Genomic DNA, 2,395 nt, shown 5'->3' on the forward strand with positions numbered 1-2,395 from the left:
AAAACACTGACTTTCATGTGGGGTGGGGGCTGGGAGGCAGCCCCAAGGGACCACTAGCCCCTGCTCTTGTGACCGCCCCCTCTCCCAAGGGAGCTATGGGGGTACCTCCTTTCCTTCCCAGTCCACACCCTACTCCTCTGTCCTCAAGGTTTGAGGCCCCCCTCTCAGACCTACTCCTTCCCCGCCCTCCCCTGATTTCCATGGCGACCTTGAGGGGGCCATCTTTATCCTTCAAGGAGTGGGGTGTCATCCAGATGTCGCCTCCATTCCTCTGCCTTCAACCAGAGCTTTTGCTCTGCTTAGCAAGGATGCTCCCTTTCTTCCTACACTAGCTCCTCTTCAATCTGCTTTAGAGTCTAGCCACCCAGACAGTGCCTCCTGAGGTCTAACCTGAGCCCCACTTGCTGCAGAGCTCCCATACCAGTCTTCTCTGCTTGTGGCCTTGGCGAGTCTGCAGCACAACCTCTCAAGCTCTTCTCACCTGCTTTAGAGCATCCAGCTCCTGTAGCTGTTCTTTGGGCTCCATGACCCAGCCCTTTAGTCACCATGGTTGCCATCTCTCCCCAGGGTGTCACCCAGGCTCCATACCCCAGGAGGGCAGGAAGTGCCCATGTTTAATCCTGCTCTTTCCCAGCAGCCCAAAGAGAGTAAACCTCCTCTTGAAGTCACATAGTAACTGAATGGCCACCTGTTCCAAAGCCCTTCGTGATGTCCCTTCCCTGGCCAGCCAGGGCTCCTCTTTTAAGCTTTTCAGGGACCCTGTGGCCACCTGCATGCTGTGGTCCCTCCAGCCAACCACTGTCTGGGTGTGTGCTGCCCAGCTGTGATGTGCCACCCTCTGTCCTTGGTTCTGAAGAGAATGCAGTGGCCAAGGCGTTCCTCTCACAATCCTTGCCTGGGTTTAAATCCCAACTTCTCGCTGCCATCTCCTGAGCTGTGGGCATGTGACTTACCCCCTGTGAACCTCAGGTTCTCATCTGTAAAATGGGAATACTAGTCCAGAAAGGGTTGCAGCGAGGACGAGGCACCTGCCACTCAAGTGCTCCATAATGGCAGTTCCTCTTTCTGGACAATGGGACAGATGTGGTCAGCTACTCCTCTGGTCCTGTCCCCAGGACTACAGCTTGGCCTGGGTGCTCTACAGGGAGAGGCCATCAGGAGGAGGCCACAGGAGCAGGCCACAGAGCTTGGCAGAGGCCATGTCTAGAGTGAACTGCTTAGTGTCCCCTGCTCCCCAGGACATTTGTTTACAAGTCACTTGGGGCATGACAGTGGCTTCATCAGTGGGTTGGTGTAGCTCAGAGCTGCCCAAGGGGTCCCTCACCATCCCCAACCAAGGATGGAGAGAGACGACAGGCTCCTCTCCAGGACTTACACACCCACAGCTGCTTTCCACTTTCTGCCGTCCTGTGGCCCAGACTCTTTGAGCACCTTATCTAGCCTCACCTCCTCCAGGCAGCCTGCCCAGATCGGCCTCCACTGCATCAGTTGACTCCCTCATCAGCGGTACTAATGGGCAAAGTCTGGCCCGCAGTGATTTGCTGCCACTCTTCCTGGAACACCTACTATGTGCTGGGTACTGTCTCTGGCCTTTTCACTCATCATCTCTCATTTAACCCTCACAACAGCCCTGCAAAGTATTATTATACCCTCTTGACAGAAGTGAAACTGAGGCTCAGAGAGGACAAATCACTTATGCAAGGTCACCAGCTAGTAAGTGACAGAGATGGGGTTCAAGCCCAGGCTAGTCTGCAACTCCAAAGCATGTGCTCCATCCACAAACCAGTGCTGATCTCTGGAGATGGTCCTCAGGTCATTTTTCCAAGTGTGTATGTGTGTCCTGCCTCCTTCATTAGACTACTCCAAGGGCAAGACTGTACCTGTCTCATCAGATTGTAGGCTCCTAAAGGGCAAGGTCCCATCTACTCTTTCCTCATTCTCCCCACAGTGCTCAGTGTAGCATGGCTCACTGGCAATGCTAGGACCAAGGCAAGACAGGACATGGTACAGTGGGTGGCTCTGGTTGGCCCCCTTAGAGCTTGTGCCTTCTCCCAGACATAACCAGATGTGTGACCTTCCAGAAGAAAACCCTCAGTCTCCAATTTCTGCCCTCACAACCCGCCAGTGCCCAGGGCATTAGAGACCCTCAGGTGGCACCAGGAGGGAGCAAGCAGAGAGGTTCCAGAGAGGGGTGGGCACTGAGACCCTGGAACTGGAGAGAAGGGGGCAGATACTAACTTCCCTTCTGTTCCATAGACTGTCATGGTGGTGGTGGCAGAGCCCTGACCACATATGAACCATGTGAGTTATTCCAGGAAGTTGTATTTCAAAGCATAGGCTACTCACTCAGTACCTCTATGTGGGGACGTGAGAAAACCACAGGCAGGGGTTCTGC

General features: G+C 54.4%; 1 protein-coding gene across 1 annotated transcript in view; it reads right to left on the bottom strand.

The window, feature by feature from the left end:
* The window catches only part of FAM131C (family with sequence similarity 131, member C), an 11,536-nt gene extending 10,035 nt beyond the window's left edge, over positions 1–1,501 (bottom strand). The window contains exon 1 of the mRNA XM_008589285.1: positions 1,447–1,501. Within this exon, the coding sequence (XP_008587507.1) occupies positions 1,447–1,501 (55 nt within the window). The remainder of the gene's footprint in view (positions 1–1,446) is intronic.
* Positions 1,502–2,395: the final 894 nt, after the last annotated feature.

The sequence above is a fragment of the Galeopterus variegatus genome, unplaced genomic scaffold (assembly GCF_000696425.1).
Source record: "Galeopterus variegatus unplaced genomic scaffold, G_variegatus-3.0.2 Scaffold5350, whole genome shotgun sequence".
Taxonomy (NCBI): domain Eukaryota; kingdom Metazoa; phylum Chordata; class Mammalia; order Dermoptera; family Cynocephalidae; genus Galeopterus; species Galeopterus variegatus.